The 17,168-nt window shown below is 56.7% G+C and overlaps 1 protein-coding gene across 1 annotated transcript in view; it reads left to right on the top strand.

The window, feature by feature from the left end:
* Window positions 1-5,291, top strand: part of EIF2B3 (eukaryotic translation initiation factor 2B subunit gamma) — a 102,977-nt gene extending 97,686 nt beyond the window's left edge. Inside the window, exon 12 of the mRNA XM_074597732.1 lies at window positions 5,075-5,291. Coding sequence (XP_074453833.1) covers window positions 5,075-5,127 — 53 coding nt within the window. The 3' untranslated portion in view covers window positions 5,128-5,291. The remainder of the gene's footprint in view (window positions 1-5,074) is intronic.
* The last annotated feature ends 11,877 nt before the right edge of the window (window positions 5,292-17,168 follow it).

The raw sequence follows: 17,168 nt of genomic DNA, 5'->3' as shown, positions 1-17,168 counted from the left end.
GGGAGCACATCAATCAGTACAATCCAGTCCCCTTCTTAAACACTTTGCTGGGACTCTGCCCCAATACTAGGACTCCAAGTATGTTCCCCTCCCCAAGGAGCTATCATAGACATATCCCCAGCTCTTTGTCTCCTTTTCCCTTGTCTAACCTTTCTCTCAAGACCCTGACTGATGACTTTCCCATACACCTCTCTTTCCAGTTCCTTTAATCCCCACATCCATCTGTTCCAAGCCACAGTAAATTCATCTCTCTTCAGGCACTGAATTCAATGTTGCCTTTAACTTTTCACTCCCAAGAGACGTCTATTCCCCAGATGGGTTTGAGGGCAAATGAGTTAATGCTGGTTGAACTATAAGAGCCCCAGCAGAACCAGGTGAGTGCCAGCACTGTGCACTGGTGGTTGCTCAGGGTGGGTGTGAAGTAGGAGTGAGATCTCTATTGCCCACCCCTTCTGGGCTGGAGGTCCCAGCTGTGGGCCAGAGCTGATCAGCCTGAAGCTACCACCAGCCCCATTTCCCAGTGTCCCTGGGGTGAGTTGCACATCTCACCCCTGGGAGCAGCTGGGGCACCCGGCTGATGGGGAGCATCACTCCTGGAGACCTGCGGGCTCGGCTGGTGGCTGCACAACGGGCCTGACGCGGAAAAATCTGTGCGAAACTCCTGGCCTTTGGGGCACAGCGCAGTCACCCCTGATCTCCAGTGATCATGCAAGTAAAGCCTGGCTGGGGAGAGAGCAGGCCTTGACTGGAAAGCCCCACTGCTCTGTAAACACAAACAAATCAGCCCCCATCACCTGCTTCCCTTCTTTATCTCTACATGTAATTTAAAACACCCTCCAGCCTCCCAAAGTCAAGCTTCAGCTGCTTCCCATCCCCTTAAGCCCCTTTAGTTCCTCTCCCCCCCCAACCTGGCTGCTTTTCCAGGGCCAACCATCACTGCAGAGACAAGTTGCTCTTCTCTCCCACTCTCTGATCCTTTCTGTCCTGGGTGAATGTGGTAGGAACCACCCACAGCGTGTTTTCGTGCATGCGTTTCTGCAGCCACCCCTCCCCCCCGCCTAGTTTTTTAAGTTAAACTATCTCTTGCTTTAAAGAGAGCAAATACACAGCAGTGGCTTTCATCACTGCTGTATAATAGAGCAGTAATTCTGTGCCAGGGACTGTTTTCTATTTTATTTTAAAGGGTTTATAAAACAGTGTATGTAATTGAGTGAGTAAACTGAACGTTTTCTGGAGCCCCTGAGGGCTGGAACTTCGTGGTGGTCCTGGGCCTAGGCCCTAACCTTTTTTTTTCTCTCTCTCTCTCTTTTTTTTTTTCCTCCCTTTCCCCTCCTTCCCCTCCTCCTTTACAACCCAGCGTTGCCACCAGCAGCAGCAGCAGCAATCTGTCTGGGGCTAATTGAGCAAACAACAAGGAGATGCTTTCACATGGCTTTTAAAGGAATGCTCCGGCATCCCCTTTCTGTAAGCAGCTTGGCAGGAACCTGCCAGGAAGGCTGGGGAGCGCTGGGTCCCCGGCCCCCGGCCTGCTGGGGGGGTTTGTGCTGGGCTGCACAGTCATTTCCTCCCCTCTGTTTATTTGCATTACAATTTGTTTTTAGCCAAGCACCAAAAGCTGCACTGCTCCCCAGCTCTCTAGCTCTCCTTGCCTTGTGCGTATATTTTTAAGGGGCTAGTGTACAGTATGTGTAAACAAATGTCTTCCAAAGCAGGAACGCATATATAACGAGTGACAGGTTTTTGATTTACACTCAGTAAAATCTCCGTGGACACTCGTTCAAGCACCCAGGCTGACTTCAGGCTGGGCTGCGTCAGCAAGTTGAAGCAAAGTGCTAATCAGGAGGTTGAATGTGTTGATCAGCTCTGGATTTGCTTAGCACCAGATGCTCCCAATCTGAGAAGATGTAGTTGAACATGATTTAAGGTTGCAGAGTCCAATTCTAAGACTTTCTGAAAGTCCTTTCTCTAATCCCTCTTCTTTCTCTGTGGGCTGAATGCATCTGTAACCCTGCCAGTGTCAGATAAAAGGCAGCCTGGTAAGAAATCCCTAATGGGGAGCTGGGGAAGGAGAAGGGAGCTGAACAGCTAAGCATGTGAGGTACTTCTCCCGCCTCCCCCAGAGTTTCAGGCAGAGTTTCTGCATGAACTGAGCTTGCTGGTACCAGCCAGAGCCACTGGCAACTGGCAGCCACGGCTGATAATGAAACGCTATCCGCAGCTCGGCTCTCTGGCACACACGGTGGAGTCTGAATTCCCTGCCTTCCACAAGGAGGGCTTTGGGAAGGGAAGAGGGAAGCGGGGTGAATCCTTATCAGCCTATCACATCCCCTGGGGGTGCGGAATCGGGCTTTGTTTCTAGCAAAACCATTCCCTTTATCACTTAAAAACTTTCTCGGGGATTTGAGGCAGGCACATTCATGTGTTTTCTTTTAGCCTGTACAAAGAGAAATGAGTTTAGTGATTTCATGCGAGTCTCTTAGGTAGCAGTGACATACGGATCAAGGAGGAGACCAAACAGGCAGAGGGATGAAGATGAGGGAATGCATGCTCTGATTTCCTGCGTGGCCTTGGCTCCTTAAACTCCCTAAACTCACTGCTGCCTCAGTTTCCTCATCTGTAAAATGGGAATGCTCCTATTTGCCCACTCTTAAAAAGCATTTTGAACTCATCAGGTGTAAAATACGAGATATCATAAGGCAGCTGCAAGCATGTCAGTGCAAACTACAAATAGTTGGTACCACCTCTGCAACAAAGTATGTGACAGGACCCATCCCACCTCTGCACGTTTAGGACAGTGCAGGATGCTGTCTGAAATGAAGCAAGAAGTTCCTTATTAAAAAGTATTGCTACAGATAACCTATATATAGAACCATAAATTGACATGGCTCTTTATAAGCCTAGATGAAGGCATGTTTAATCTGCAGAGGTATAACGTAATTACTCTCACTGGATGGTAGCCAGGGTCTTATTCACATCACAGAAATCAACATGATAGGTAGTCTGCTTGGAGGAGGTTCAGGAATGGAGTCACAGGAGTTGCTACAGGGCCTGTTTGAGATATATTGGGAAAGTTGTTGGGGGTGAGGAATGTTATAGCAAGAAGTGCTGCAGGTTGGATTTGAGGTACCTTGGCAAAGCTGTGTGGGGTCCAGGACGGGAGGAGGGAGGCGCTGAAGGCTGGACTTGGGGCTATTGGCAGAGCCGTGCTGGAGAAGTTGTGTGGTGCTACCTACATCACACTTGCACCTGGCACTTGTACAGTCAGTCCCTCATTTTCCTGAGCGCTGCATCCACTTCTGCTCGTCCTGCCCAAAGTGCTGGAGATTGGGCTCCACGCTCCAACTTTAAGCTCCAAGATGTTAGTGTGAGGCTCTGGGATTAATTACCAGTTGTCGCTAAATGCCCTGAGCAAAGAACTAAATGACTCAATCTGATGCTGAAGGTGAGAAACCGCTCCTTGATCTCCTTACTTTTGCCTTCACGAAGGGTCTCTGAAGAGTGGTGGTCATAACCCAACTCTGTCCCCCAGGATGAGGAGACAGCAGAATCCATATGATTGAGGGGTCAGGGTTGTAGTGGGAAATTATCTTGCCATGGTCCAAAACTCCTTGAAGTTCATAGAGCAATTTTTGATCAAACCTTTTCTGGAGCAATGGTTTGCATGGTGCAAAGGTAATGTCTTGAATTCTAAACCAAGGGAAGCATCACGTTGGTCCGGCCAGTTTGGAGTTGCCAGGAATTTCTTCATTTAGCCAAAGGTGGCATGTTTGTTGTTCTGCAGCAGTCTTGCAAAATCCACTCCCCTGAGGGGAGGAGTTTTAGGTGGGTAAATAAAACACAACTCATTGTTTTCATCATCCTTGGCTATCCACCCCCTCTGCTGTGTAAGGTATGGGAGACAACGCAGCCTCCATCAGCGTATCCCAATGCTTTATCCCAGGCTCCAGAGCTGATCGTTATTCCTGATGTGCAGAAGGGGAGATGGAGAGCCTAGGGGCATGGGTCAAACCACCTGAGCTCCACCTGAATAGGTGTCCAGCTCTCAGAAAGCAATTTAGATTCACCGCCCCCCCTCACGGTACCCTGAGGACACCCACTTTGAGCACATGGTTTTGTGTCACACTCTGAGGCCACATGCTTGGATTTTTTAGGCACTGGGCTTTCAGTTGCGTGTTTTTATTATTTTGGCTTTAGATTCCTTATTTGCAGTCCTTCCCTGACAAGCTGCTTTTGCATTTTAAAGGGAAGGCTCTTTCAGTACAGTGCGTTAACAGCGCTGGGGCAGAGACTGGCACGTTAATGTGTCCACCGGGGCTGTGCAGAGCTCCTGGGAACCGGCAAAGGGGTGACCTTGTAGAAATTGCCCCTCCAACAAATACGCTCTACAGGAGCCTGCGGTGGGCTGTCCACGGTGACCCTCAGAGATGATAACTGCTCAGAGACCTTGCTTCACGCGGATACTTTTGGAGAGGCTCCATCCAGATTTTTTTAATCCAAGAGGGAGAAGTCAGGTTTAAATTAAAAAAAAAAAAAGAAAGCAAAAAAGCAAAAAGCCCTTTGTTGTAAGATGCCAGGGTTGAGTTGGGATTGCTGAGAGGGTCTCCGGCTTTCTTGGTAATGGCCCCTTGATGCTCAGCAGCCCCTCTTTTCCCTAAGCTCCGTGCAGTTTGGGGGCACACAGCACATTTCAGGGCCAGGGTGGATTACTGATCTTTAATTTTATGTCGGATCTCCATGTTGGATGTCAATGGTTCTTTGCCTCGACCTAGGTATACACCTGTCAGCAGCAGCTGTGACTTCCGTCGGGCCTCTCTTGTTTAGTAGTGACACATACACGTGAAAATTCTCATTAGAGAAACCTCCTGATGTTTAGTCAGTTGTTTAGGCTTTTGCAATGTGTGTGGGATACTGTCGGAGAGACGCTGGAGTCCAAAGAAAGGCAGCGAATCCGTGTTCGAGTTCCCCAGAATCTGCTTTTCTCATTTGTTTTAAAGTTGCAGATTTGAAAAACGCAAGGTCTGAAGCAATGCTGCAAAACTCAATTCCTCTTCTTTTCCTCCCTCTCTCTTTTCAGCCAAACATGTTAATGAAGTCATTGTGGGCACCGAACAGCTGATGGAGATATAACCCGAGTAGGTTTTAAAGATGATTTTATGGAAGCCAGCAGCAGAACCAGATGTTCAAGCATCGTAAGATCATCCGTACAGATCAGTGCTGGCACGGTTTACCCTGTCATTGCTCTTTTCCTGTTCAGCTTTATATTTATGTCTTAATAAAGAAGTATTTACAGAGCGGTGTGTCCGTCGGCCCCCTCCCCCCTCATTGGGATGCACGCGGGTTTGTGCCGGGTAATATCGGTTCCTGCGCGCCCGGCGAACGCACTGTACTTTTCCAGCAGAAGGGAGAGTGGGGACCACACAGACTGTGCCCACTCCAAAGAATGACTTAGCCGCCCTGCCTGCGATGTAAACCATGTCCCCGCGGTCCTGCAGCCACCGTCCCCGAGCCTGGGAGAAACCGCTCGGGATGCTGCTTGTGCATCTCATCAACGCAGCAGGCGGGCAGCGAAACACAGGGGTAATGCGGGCTGCTCCCTGCAGCCCGGCGGCTTCGCCAGCCTCCTCCTCCTCTCTCTCTCTCTCTCTCTTTCTCCTGATGCTGCCCCATAGCACAGAAGTGTTTAAGCTGCGCCTCTTCTGTAATGCAGTTGAGAAGTTTGGCACCCATTTGCATCAGGGCTGAGTTTGGTCCGTTACTTTGAAATCCTGCCCAAGAGCAAGTATGTGAGAGGGCTGGCGGGAGCGGGGAGCGTGGAGGGGAAGCGGGCCGTAAGCAGTGGGTACTCTCTGCCTTATTTTAATGCTTCTTTCGCTTGTCGGTCCGCTGTTCCTAATCCCGGAAAAGAGGTCCCTCCCCACATCTAGGTGATCTGTGGATGACTATACCTACGCCTGCGAGATGAGTCGAGCATGCTAATGTGAAACGCACGGCCTTGTGGTCAGGGGTTGTGCCAGGATTGTAAAGCACCTGGATGGGATTGAAACACAAGCTGTTCTTTAACGTTTAGAAATTGGACACAAGTTCCTACCTAAAAGCTGTTTATTGGAATCTAGTAGGATTCAACAGGACATTTATCTGCCCCTGGCAGTTTGACATCCAGAGGTGCTTACAGCAACTGGCTGGGATGATGTTTCATTAACTGAAGTGATAAATTTTAAATGCGTGCTTCATGGGCACCAGTGTCCCCTGGGGAAAATTACCATTTCCTAGCTAATTTGACAGAAGAGAGATTATAATCCAGACATTGCCCGAGTTTCATAAACAAAATCCCTCCTCTAAAGGACCAGATTGGAATGGAAAATACGGGTAAGGATGAGCTTCAAGGCCTTTGACAAGCTGCAGAAAGAAGTAGCGCGCTGCAATTCGGCTCCGGCTTTGTGCTAGAGGTTTTGCCGTGTGTATGTGCGCAAACATGTTCCTAAGGTACGAAGCCTTTTTTCATCCAAGGATCGCGGAGGCTTTACAAAGGTTAATTAAAGAGAGTTCTTGTCTCTGTGTGCGGCAAGGGAGCGAGGCATCCATTTTGGGTGTGTAGGAACAGAAGCCGAGTGGAGCGTAATTACCTGGCTTTTCATTTTACCAGAAGGCTGTGGCAAAGCCGAGAGATCCGCAGGGACTTTGACTCCCGGTCCTTTTGCTTGAACACAAAGCCTTCTCCTTCTCTGTTTTTAGGATACATCTTAACTTCTGAAAAGCCCGCATCCCCTTATTTAACAGCTACAGCTTTACCTCCTTGTGCCTTAATTATATGTTAAAGTCTCAGTCCTTTTGTTTAGCTAATTTAAGAAGAGGGTGGGGGGCTCTTTACTGTGGCGGTTAGAATTTAGCATTAATTTAGTGTTCTCTGACACTTGAAAACCTGGCCGGGATTTGAGGCGTTTTCTTTTCCTTTTTGCCTTTTACGACCTGCAGGTGTTTGGTGTGAGATAAAAGTAGATCCCAAAGTGAGATTTCACAGCACAAATTATCAAAGTGAAGATTCACTCTTGATGTAGTCTACGTGTGTGGCAGTAATTATGAAAAATAATTCGGGATAATAGGGCCTTCAGGAATCCCAAGGCAGGCACTGGGAGGTTAACCCTTCCTCATCTAACCTGGTCTCCACGCCGCTGTCATCATCAGGTGAGCAGATGATGGGTTGAGTCGGGCAACTTTACAAACCGAGTGATAAGTCACCATCTTCAAGAAAATCAGGGAGGTGACTGAGGAAAAGAAGTTCTGTTCCCAGGTAGTTTTGGCTGTGACTGTTTGGTCCTAGGTCATACAGACCTTCAGGAAGGTGTTACTGGTATGGGCTGCTCACCAGCTTTGAGGAACAGGTCACCTCTCAGCAGGTAAGTCTCCTCACTTTGCTGCTCTGTCACAGCCAGGCAGCTGAGGGTCACAGCCCGTGCCCATCACGGTGCTGTTGGCACTGAGGCGGTGTTTTATAGGCAACGTTTCTCTGAAAAGATGGAGCTTCCCAGCTCTGCAGACACTGGTGCTTCCTGGACAGGCTTTTCCTGAATGCTTCCTTGGCAGATGTACAGCTGGGGTTGAAGTGAGAAGGTTCTTGCAGTGACATGTCACGTGCTGCATCTGCACGCGGTAAAGCAGAGGCTGGTGAGGTCCCCAGCCGGCAGCACCTCTGGCTCCTGGGTTTCACTGAGCCGTGTCCTGCCAGTGAAAGCTCCTAAAAGGCTTTTTCTGTGACCAGGGCAGCAGGTTGGCGTGGGTGCAGAGCCCGGCGGCGGTGTGTGTGCATCATCCTCTGGGTCCTGCACCCCTAGCACACCGTGGCAGTGGCATTGTCACTGTTGGTCCGCCTGCAGAGTAGGGTAAAGCATGGCCTTCAGCCAGTGCCTTGTGTGTTAGCATGTCCTGAGGAGCTCCAAGGCTTCAGGGGCTCCTGAAGCTCTGCCCAGGCTGCTGTGAGAGGTGGGCACCACCTGCAGAAGCTCTTCAGCAAGGTCCTTCCCAGCGTGTTTGCAGCCGAGCCCATTTGCAAGACGCAGATTTGGGAAAAGCATTTTTTTGGCGGTTACAGATACCCAGAGCCGTGACTCGCCTCCCTCAATGGTTGTTGTTTGCTGTTGTAGGTGACTTGTGATCTTTCAGGAAGCAGCAGCTGATGTGATCCCCTCTGCAGTCAAACTGGAGTGGATGGCTCCCATCTCCCATCTCCCTGGCTGCCTTGGAGTGGGGCCACACGAGGGGCAGGCGGACAGCCAGCCATTCCCGGCTTCCCACTCTGGTGGTGTTCAAAGGGACACAAAACCTTCTTTGCATCAGGCTTTGGTCTCGCTTTTGGGGCACTTTTTTTTGGCTTTTGGGCAGGAAGGGGAGAGGAGCGCCAGGCTGAGCAGTCATATGGTCTCAGGTCCACAGGACTGGCTCCCCCATCACCTGTCAGGTTGATGCTGTGTGTGCAGCCCTAGCAGTAGGACTCTTCTGAACCTCTTGGAGCTGGGCATCACAAGGACTCACCAGCCTTTTACTCCCTCCAGTCCCCAAGGTTTATTGTGCAGGGCCGTGTTGCTCCTGCTGGTTTCCTTGCTGCCTTCTGCACCCCACTCTCCTTCCTCTGCCAGCCTGGAAAGAGTGGTTTTCACTATGCCCTGCCCATCATATGGACTTTGCTGGTGGGACCTTCTTCTCCTGGGAGAGCAGAATTTCCCGTATAAACCCCTGCGGGTCTGGGGAACACCGATGTGTTCAGGAGGTGCCTTGCTGCCTCCACGCTGGCCCAAATCCACAGCCAGGGCCAGTGGCTGCTCTGGCCCCTGCCCTGGTGCCTTGCTAGGGACAGGGTTAGATGGAGCCCCAGGTGGGACTTGCAGAGGACTCGCCTGTGCCAGCATCGATGGTGTGATGACCGCACATTGCACAGTGGGTGGTATAACCCGCTCCCCAGGTACCGCCGGTCCCTGGACACCGCAGCAGCCATCAGTGCCGCCCTCCTGTCACAGGTGGCCATTCCTGTGGCCTTTGGTCACCTGTTTGTAAGGACTGAAGATCGCAGCAGGCGATCGGTGCTGGGTCCCTTGGCATTACAGGCTGCCCACTATGCCCCATCCCAGCCCCCCCAGTGCCATGGCGGGGAGCGCAGGGCACGGGGCCCTCCTCGCCGGGCAACCCACAGGGTTAATTGGGGGACGTGGAGGTGGGGAGGGAGGAGGACCCCTCGCCGGGGTCTGGTGCCCAGCAAACCCCACCAGCGCCTCGGCAGCAGTGGCCCCGCGGAGGCTGCGCTCGCTCTCAGCTGGGCGCCTGATTTCTGGATCCTGTCGGTTTTCACTCCATCTCCCGGGAGCTGAGGTCCACAGCCGCGCCTCTGCCTCCCAGACGGGCCGGCAGACAAGAACTTCCTTCCAGGCCCTATAGACAGACATTTTATATACGTTAAAATACGTGTGTATATAAATATGGAAAGCAAGAGCTTGGGAGAGCTTGACTCTAAATAAACTTGTATGTTTAAGGCTTTTAAAATGCTAATGTTGAATTTCGGGGCGGGGGGGAGGATGCGAGGGGATTGTTGGACTGAGCACCAAGACAGCTGATGAGCTTGGATCGGTGCCTTTACAATTCAAGGAAAAATGGGATAGTTTGGGAAGGAAAAAGGGATTTTCTTGTTTTTGTTTTTAGTAGAAAATAGAAGAAGCTGCCTTCTTATTTGCCTCCCTCCCCCAGCGCCGGAGCAGCGAGCGACTGGTGTTGTATGCATAAGCTATTCCTTTGTGCAACATCTAAATGGTTAATTGTGTTTGAGGAAGATGTACGGGCGAATGGAGGGACCACCCAGCAAGAGACAGACAAGAAAGAGCGATCTCTGAAATGTTTAACCAGAGAGAGAGCAAAGTTGTTTAAAAATATTTAATTTACAACATTCCACACTGCTGATTATAAATTGGCCGTCCAAAAACACTGCTGCGTGCGGGGAGGGATCCAGGCAGCTTGAAACAAATTCTTGTGATTGTTTTTCCTATCTTCCTCCCTCCTTTCCTTGGGGAGTTTAACCCCACCGCGGGATGTGGGTCGCCCCGGGCAGGGAAAGCACAACCACCGCCCCCCGGGACCACGGTGCTGACACCTGCGCCCGCGGCCGGCACTGGGAGAGCTGGGAGGGACGGTGAGGACCAACTGACCAGTGATGCCGGCGGCGGTGATGGGCACATTTGAGATGGCCGGCAGGTAAAGGTCCTGTAGCCCCTTCCCTCTGATTTTCACCCCAGCACTGGGATTCCCCCAAAGCATCCAGCCGTGTTCCTGGGCAAGGAAAGACGGGAATCCCCCAGCGATGGGTTGGGAGATGTGGGAAGCCGAACCCAGCCAGGCTGTGCTGCCCATGAGAGGTCCCTCACCACCGCGATGGTGCCCGCTCTTCGGGTTGGTGGCTCTCGGCCACATCGCCCAGCCATTCCCAGCAGCTGTTGAGCAAGAGCAGCTTCTCCCCCTGCTTGGGCCTTTCTGCAAAGGGGGTGGTTGGTGCCGGATGCTGGGAAGAAGGGATTTGGCCGTGGTCTGCTCACGGCTGCTGCTGATCCACGGCTGGCTTCGATGCAGCCGGTGGCCCCGGCTCTGCTTCCCCCACACGAAGGGCTGGGGCTGCTCTGCGAGGAGGGACAGTTCCCTCCGGGTGGTGGCCAGGCCATCTCCCCATCACTTGGAGATGGCTCCTGCTCCCACCGCAACATCCTTTCCAGCCCTCATAGCCCCCGTTCCTCTCGTGGTGAGGGAGGTCTGGGAGAGGAGGCTTCTGGGCTCCTTATCGTGCTGCCCGCAGGAGACTGAGCAGGCAAAGGATGCGCGTGGTGGGGGTCAGCCCCTTCTTCCCCAGCCAACCCTGCCACTGTCCATCCTCATGGCCATCACCCCAGGAGCTGGAGACCCACCATGGCCGGAGGGTGCCGGGGAAGGGGGGAGGTGTGCAGCCCCCCAGCTGGTGACCCTGTGCCGCAGAGGGGATCTGAGCGGAGGTGAGGGAAGGGAGGGATGCAAGAGGAACCGGGATCCAAAAGCGGTGGCTGGTTTTGCCGCGAATCCCTCCTTGGCATCTCCTCTCAGATCCTGCTTTGGGGAGTGAAGGCCCAAGAGCTCTCACACCCCTGCTGTCCCAGGACCCCGGCCATGCAGCCAGCCCCCCAGGAGCCCTGGGGAGCCGCTGGGGAGGGCAGGGGTCTGGCCTGCTCCTGCCGGCTCTCCTGGCAGGAACGGGGCGCAGGGAGGGCTGCGGGGCTTGTTGCTGGGGATTGCCACAACTTTCCTAACCCCTAATGAGCCGGGAAGCCTCGCTGGCCACCTGGGCGCTTCCTCGCATGCAGCGAGGACCTGTGAGAGCCCAAGGAGCCGGGGTTTGGCTGCTTGCCCTGGTGGCGAGCTCGGCTCTCGGTGGCTGAACCGCTCCGGGCCCTGCCAGCCCCAGCCGGTGCCGAGAGCGAGAGCGGAGACAAAAGAGCTTGTGTCCGCCTGCCAGCAGCCGGCCCCGCCGAGCGGCCGCCCGCCCAATTAAACCGTGCCCGCTTCCCATGCGGCAGGGGCGCCCGGCGGGCTCGCCGGCCCTCTCCTGCAGCCCACCAGCCCCGGGGGACCCCCACCCCACGGGACCTCCCCTGCCTCCCTGCAGGCGCCAGCGCTTCGGCGGCCCTCACTGGGCACTGATACGCTCCCTCTGCCCTGCGGCAAGGGCATCAGCAGCAGCTCATGATGGCGATGGCTACCCCGTCCCCAAGCCCCAAGCGTCTCCTCTTCCCCCCGCCTTCCTCGGGCCCTGGGGCTCAGAGCACCCACCAGCGCAGGCAGTGGGGGTGCTGAGCATCCCTCCCAGCTCCCGCTCCACACAAGGGCCAGGTCAGGATGAGACGTAGCAGCAGCAGCCACCACCACGGCGGAGCATCCCCACACCCCGACCCGCGGGGCCGGTGTCACATCCACTTAGCCAGCTCCGAAAATCCCTCGCCCTGACACCTTGTTAAATACCCACCAGGGGTCACAGTTCCTGGGTTGTTTTTTTTTTTTCCTGCTTTTTTTCCTTTACCCCGCTGAGACGTTTCGGTTGGCAGGAGCCCCCCCTCCTGCTATTAGGTATCTTTCGGGGAACAAGAAACCTAGATCACTTACAAATTAATTTGGAGTTAAACCTACAGAAAATGAGAAACATGCTGCTTTGCAGGAGAGAGCGCTTGGCCGGCGATCAAGAAAAATACATCCAAACCGCCCGATGCGGCGGCAGCGGCCGGGGAAGGGGGCTACGGGCACAAGGTAGCCCTCCGCTGCATTCGGGCGCGTTTTAATGGGGCCGCGGCCTTTCCTCCCAATTAAAACCGTAGCAAACGAACAAAAGGGAGAACCTGTTCCCGGCACTGTTCCCTCCCTCCGTGGCATATGGACACCTTTTCCCAGCAGTGCGTTCCCCATCGCTGCGTCTCCGGGGCCGCAGGAGCTTGCACCAGGGCTGGTCCTTGAGGGGGGACCCTGCATCCCCTCGCCCCACGGCGCCTTGATGGCCGGAGGGGCCGCACTGCGCACTGCGCACTGCAGCCCCTCCGGCCATCAAGGCGTCGTGGGGCGAGGGGACGCGGGACGATGCAGAGGACCCCAAGGTGGGTGGGTGGAGGTGGATGGGAGCTCCCGGAGGGTCTTGGGGAGGGGGCCGGCCGCCGCCATGCATTGTGTCTGCGGTGCGAGCGGCTGTGCCGGGAGGGGGCCGCGCAGGGGAGGCCGGGGCGGCGGAAGAGCAGTGATAAGATAAAAGGTCTGCTTTCCCATGCCGAGGAGCCGGAGGGGGCTGAGGGGGGGGGTTGAGGAGGAGGCGGGGGTGGGGGTGGGGGGGGGACGCGGGGCGAGCGCCGAGGCCACCCAGGTTTCAAGCGCTCGGCCTCGGCGCCTGACCCCGGCACATTCAGAGAGCACTTCCTAAATTTGTCTCCTGTGTTCCTGACTCACAAGCAATTTCCTCACCCATAAAACGGCGTCGGCATGAAAGGACCGGCCGGGACACCAATTACTTGTCACCGTTTTACCACCTCGCTGCTCACCGGTTCGTAGTCGTCCCCCCCCACCCAGCCCCCGGCGGTGCCCGGCCAGGATCTGCCCCCTCTGTCCTGCACAGACCAGGGGGACAGGGCGGTCGGGGTGCCATGGGGAAGGTACCGTGGGGCAGAGGGATCTCCAGTGCCCGGCACTTGGCATAGCCGGGTCTCCAGTGGCATCCTGAAGCCATCTCCCGACCCAGCCTGCAATCAGGGAGACATCGAGCATTCCTGGGTCCCTCAGACTAGCGTTGTCCCTGTGCTGGTGTCCCCATGGTATTAATGACACCCGAATGTGGCTACATGGGAAGGAACGAGGTTCCGTCATCACCACTGTGGTGGCACCGGGCTCGTTGCTGAGCACGGCCAATGGGCCTGCCATGGGGCACACGGCCCCACGCTGGCACGGGGCATCGCCATCCGGGTGCCTCCGTGCCCTGCCTCATCCCTGCTCCCTGCACCTCTGTGCCGCCTCATCTGTCCCCCCGGTTCCCACCGCCGTTCCCAGCCCTGCCACATCCCCAGCCGCTCCCACGTCCAGGGCACGAGGATGGGGACGGGCCGGTGAGGAGGGGCAGGGAGTTGGGGGTCTCAGGAGGGGCTGAGCAGGGCCAGGAACCCCGGGGAGCCCCCGCACGCCTGCCGGGAGCGGGGAGACTCTGTGTGGCTGCGGCCGCGGCCTGACCTTCGCCGGCAGCCATTACCCACCCTCCCTGCAGCAAATCGCTCCCGGCTTCGTGCCGGCAGCGGGCCGCCCGGCGAGCGCCACGGCGGCTGCTAAACGGGTTTTATGGTGGGATTTAGGGACTTTTCTGCTGGGTAATTGATTTGCCCAGGCAGTAAAAGATCAAGGCAGGGGCTCAGACGGTGGCTCCCGGCATCTGCCCACTGAGTGGGCCTGGACGCGGGTGGCTCGGGACACGGCTGGGGACAGCGGTCCCCGACGCCACGGTGCATGGCGTGGGGTGCCACGGCCCCACAGCGATGGGGTGAGCTCTGTGGCTCCATCCAGGAGCCCCCTTGCAGCACACCACCCCCCGGCTTCTCCCCGCATCCTCGCACCCCCCCCTCCCCAACCCCACCACAAAACAGCCCCCAAAGGAGACAAAAGGGGCTGTTTGGGGACCTGCCACCTGCTAGTCCCCATCCTACAATACCGCAGTAAAGAGGCACCAAACAAAGGCCTTAAAATCCTAAAGGGGCCCATTCATTAGGGTGACAAAGGGGGAAAGAACTACATTATCATAATTAATCCCGGTGCTGGCGGTGGGTGGCAGGGCCCTCTGTCTTCCAAGGTGGTGTGGGGACGGCCGGTGTCACCACGTCCACACGCTATTGTGCGCCGTGGCCTTGCGGGGCTTAGGCGGTTTTTAAGCTCTGTAAACACTGCGGGACCCCCCCATGGATGCCGGGGATGCCATCCTCTCCCCCGGCCCCTGTCTGTTTGTCCACTCGCTGTGCCCCCCCAAAAATCCCGGGCTGGGCTGGGCCTGTCCATGCCCCCTCGGTGCACCTGCTCCCAGGACCGCTGGGGGCTGGGGAAGAGCCCAGAGCCCTGGGTCCTGCTGGCGGTGCTGCGGCGGGGGCTTACTGGTCATGTCGCCTGTGCTGCGTCCCATGGAGAATTACCCCAGGTGGGATGTGGCAGGGACCCCTCTGCTCCTTCCCCAGGGCTTTCCCTGGCCTTGGAGGTGGGGATTTATCCTTTTCCTGCTATCTCAGCCCTATTTGGGGACTCCGACTTGGGGACCAGCCTCTCTCGCCCCCCTTCAGCCTCCTACTGCTGGGGAGGCACAAGGAAACTGAGGCACGGTGCTGCACACAGAGATACGCAGGGATTTTGAGGGGCATTAATAGCCCATCTCTAATCCCCTGTGGTGGATGCCGTCTCCTTTGGGACACAGCATCCCTTGGGACACAGCATCCCCTTGGGACACAGCATTCCTTTGGGACACAGCATCCCTTGGGACGTGGCTTCCCTTTGGGACGTGGCTTCCCTTTGGGACATGGCATCCTTTGGGACAGAGCATCCCTTTGGGACACGTTGTCCCTTGGGACACACTGAGTGCCGGCTGGGGCAGGGGGCACCCCGTCACTGCCCATCCACCCGGGGGGGGCCTCCCCGCCCCTCCACCTCTCCGGCCACCCCGATGGGTCCCAGCGCTGGGCACTGCATAGCCCTGGGGTCCCTGGGAGCCTGGTCCTGGCTCGGGGCCACAGCCGGGCGGCCTGTGCCGGCGCTTGGGAGAGCACCATCTGGTTTCCAACTAACAAACGCCCAGCTCTGGCTCCCGGCAGAGGAGTTGCTGCTGTGGCGGCGGCTGTTTACAGCGTGCCGAGGCTCTGGCATGTCCCCGCCAAGTCCCCTCTGCTTTCCTCCCCGGCCGCAGGGCTCTGGGGCTGCATCACGGCCGTGCGAAGCTCGGCCCCACGCCCTAGCCCCTGCCCGGCCTCCGCTTGCCCGGGGGATGCCGCTACCCACCGAGGCCGTTGTCCCGGGCTGCCCGTCCCCGAGGAGTGCCTGCTGCGGCGTGGCTCCTGCCCGCCGGGATTTTCCCATCCCCTTTGCTCGACGGGGTGGGACACGCAGTACGGGGACAAGGGACAGGGCGGGCTCCCCGGCCACGCCATCCCCTCTCCGGGCGCCCGGTGGGTGCGGTGCCCTGGGCTCCCGGGCTCCCGCCACATCCCACCGGCTCACCCCGGCGTCTCCCTGGGGTGGGGGCAAGGGGCGAGGCTGGGCAGGGTCCCCGGGTGGCCCTGGCACAGGGGCAAAGCCCCGGGCCCCCGCCTTGCACCCGCAGCTCTCGCAGCCACCGGTGCCGCAGAGACACTGCTCAGGGTGGGGGCTGCGCGGAGCCATTTGCCTTTAATTGAATTTATTTGTTACAACCCCAAACAATGTAAAGCAGGCTTCTCCCAGGCTCCAGCTGCCTGCCTGCCCATTAAAATACCATCTAGAACAGCAAATCCCCCCTCCCGCCTTGATATAAAACAGCCGGTCAGCAAGAAGCAACAAGCAAAGTCTCCCTGCGCACAAGCTGATCCCCGGCTCCCCGTCCCGCTCCCCCAAAATGCTGGTGGCCTACGGGGCTCCGCGTCCCCTCCCGGCTGGCTCCAAGGGAAAAAAGGGTCCTGCAGGGAGACCCAAAGCCCCCGGCTTGGAGCAGACCCGCTGCGGCACCGAGAGCTGTCTGGGAGCCCATCGCTGCGGCATCAGGGCAAGGGCAGGCTGAGCCCTGTCCTGCCCACAGGCGTTTTCCAGTTGGGTTTTCAATCCCTGTTGGCGTGGCAGGATACAGCCCTGTCGCTTGGGTTGTCACCCTCCCCTGCAGATCCCCAAACTGGCCGCCCTCCTGCCAAGCCCCACACCCTCTGGCCTGGGGCGCACGTCACCGTGCCGTGACCATGTGGGTCCTGGGGTGGCGGGGGGGGCAGCTGGTCCCCGGGGACCACGGAGGCAGCGGGTGGGCAGCAGGACAGGGGTGCATGGTGCAGAGCAGGCAGGGGTGCCAGGGATGATCCTGCCATGGCCAGTCCCGCGCGGTGCTCACGCGGCACAGGGGACAGTGTGGGCGAGCCAGGATGGGGCTGGGGAAGCCGGTCCTGCAGCACTGGGAGCCCTGGTCCCAGGGAAACCCTCAGTGCCCTGGGATGGGGCAAATCTGGCTCAGCCCTGGGACTCGGCAGACACTGAGCTGGTCTTGGTTGACCATCCCACCACTTTTCCAAGGACATTAATGCTGTTTCCTTGCCTGCGGGGCAGGAGAGCCCCAGGTGGAAACCAACGGTGACAGATAGCAAGTGGATGGAGAACTGGGCGGACCGGCGGTGCCAGAGAGAAAGAGGAGAGCTTAGTTTTTTTAAAATTAAGTTTATAAAAAACAGCAGCTGCCCAGCGGTAGTGCAGGTCCACCGAGGAAGAGGAATGGTGGAGCTGTTAATAGCAATCAGGCAGCAGAAGTGCTGAATAGCCGTTTCCCTTCTGTATTTGGGGACACGCCAGATGCTACAGGCCTATCGCCGGACGAGGGAGAAACCCTTTACACGCCGCCAAGGCCCAGGAGAGCTCGGCGGCAGCGGCTCGGGCTGGCGGGGGCC

This window comes from Larus michahellis, chromosome 8, assembly GCF_964199755.1.
Source record: "Larus michahellis chromosome 8, bLarMic1.1, whole genome shotgun sequence".
Taxonomy (NCBI): Eukaryota; Metazoa; Chordata; class Aves; order Charadriiformes; family Laridae; genus Larus; species Larus michahellis.
This window is presented reverse-complemented; position numbering and strand designations above follow the sequence as displayed.